Raw genomic sequence first — 1,755 nt, 5'->3', positions numbered from 1 at the left:
GCTGAAGTTATGTAGATTCTTCTTGAAGCTAATGTGAAGATGGAAAATAGCAAATTCCATAATTACTTAAAAACTTGAAGATCCCCAAACAAAAGTGATCGAGCTAATTAGCTAGCTAGCCTATCAAGCTTGAGAGACCTTTCACATGGCTTTGATAATTTTAATCATTAATTATATGATAGCTCCAGGATGTTATAGCTCCAGCAGTGAACATCATTGTTGCATGAACCTTGGCCCTACTGGCCCTCCAGAAGATTCTAGAAGAGTTACTTCTCTGTCATGTCTGGAACCTCAATGGCATGCCCTCATGTTAGTGGAATTGCTGCTCGTTCGCTCGGCTCGCCTGAGTTGGACCCCTACAGCATCAAACCTACAATCATGACAACAGCCGAGTCAACCAACCACACTGGAAGGCCAATACTTGATGAAAACCAACCAGCAAGAGTTTTTGACATGGGAGTTGGACATGTGAATCCACAAAGAGAATTGAACCCTGGACTTATGTATGACATTAGGTCAGATGACTATATCATCCACCTTTGCAGACTTGAATATACAAGGTCAGAAATATTCAGCATCACACACAAAAATGTGAGTTACAATGTAGTCATGAAGATGAATAGAGGCTTCAACCTCAACTATCTCTCATTATCAGTGATTTGTAAGGATGGTAAGAGGAGAAAAATGTTCAGAAAGAGACTACAAAATGTGGGAAGTCCTAACTCCATCTACTCAGTGGAGGTTATGGCACCTAAAGGAGTAAAAGTGATAGCAAAACCCAAGCGACTTGGATTTAAACAAACACTATAAGAAATATTGATATTGTTGAAGATTGTTGCTGCCCCTTCAAGATTGTGTTTGATGAAGACTTATATGTACATTTCATTTGTATTTTGCTTTGCTTTAAGTGTGTCTTAGGTAGTGCTTAGAGGTTGTCTAAGAGTGGGCTTTTTGCTGAGTATCTCACCTCATAACCACTGGCCATGTGATAAGAACAAGCATAAGTTTTCTTAAACTGTTTTTCACATGTTTTACAAAAAACACGTTTATTGCATAAAAATAAATCTGTTCTTTTCTAAATAAACAGATTCATTTTTACACTGATGCCTTAGCTAAGTCTTGTAAAAATTAGATTTTGTGCATCAGGTATTTGACTAAGTATTCTTCTTTTCAAAACGACTGAGTTTTTAAATAGATAAAGTTTCTCTGTTTTCGTTTTGAAAAATAAATCTGTTCATCTGTAAATGAATAGATTCTTTTTGTCTCTGGTGCCATGTCAAGCTTAAACGTTTTTCAGTTTTATCTCAGCACCAGAATGGTTTACTAAGTCTCCTCACTTAACAAATTCTCTAACTGCTTTTGAAAATAAATCTGTTCATTTTATTTTCAATCTGTTCATTTTATAACAACTTTAACTGTTTTTCAAAAATCTGTTATAAGTTGGTTTTCTATAAAATACAAACTTGTTTCTGAGTTTAAGATCAATTCATACATTTGCAAAAACAAGTTTTGACAGCAGAGAATTAAGTGTTTACAAAGGATTAGCATTTGTTCTTCAAAGATTTCAAAAATCACAAAGTGCTTGTTCTTGGTGTGGTTCCAAAAGCTTGGTGTGAGGTGCAGCTACTGTTCTAGCAATCTTGCCTACTGGTTTAAGGCAGATCTTTGTATCCTCAATTAGGTGTAGTCGTTTCACTTCTCATTTCTTGTAATTGTTTGGTTGAACACTCTTCTTGATAGGTTTTCTTGGAGAGT

General features: G+C 35.7%; 1 protein-coding gene across 1 annotated transcript; it reads left to right on the top strand.

The window, feature by feature from the left end:
• The first annotated feature begins 294 nt into the window (after window positions 1-294).
• LOC137817518 (subtilisin-like protease SBT1.2) lies at window positions 295-810 on the top strand. The gene has a single exon (XM_068620802.1). The coding sequence runs from the start codon at window positions 295-297 to the stop codon at window positions 808-810; it is 516 nt and encodes a 171-aa protein (XP_068476903.1).
• The last annotated feature ends 945 nt before the right edge of the window (window positions 811-1,755 follow it).

This window comes from Phaseolus vulgaris, unplaced genomic scaffold (assembly GCF_000499845.2).
Source record: "Phaseolus vulgaris cultivar G19833 unplaced genomic scaffold, P. vulgaris v2.0 scaffold_102, whole genome shotgun sequence".
Lineage (NCBI taxonomy): Eukaryota > Viridiplantae > Streptophyta > Magnoliopsida > Fabales > Fabaceae > Phaseolus > Phaseolus vulgaris.
This window is presented reverse-complemented; position numbering and strand designations above follow the sequence as displayed.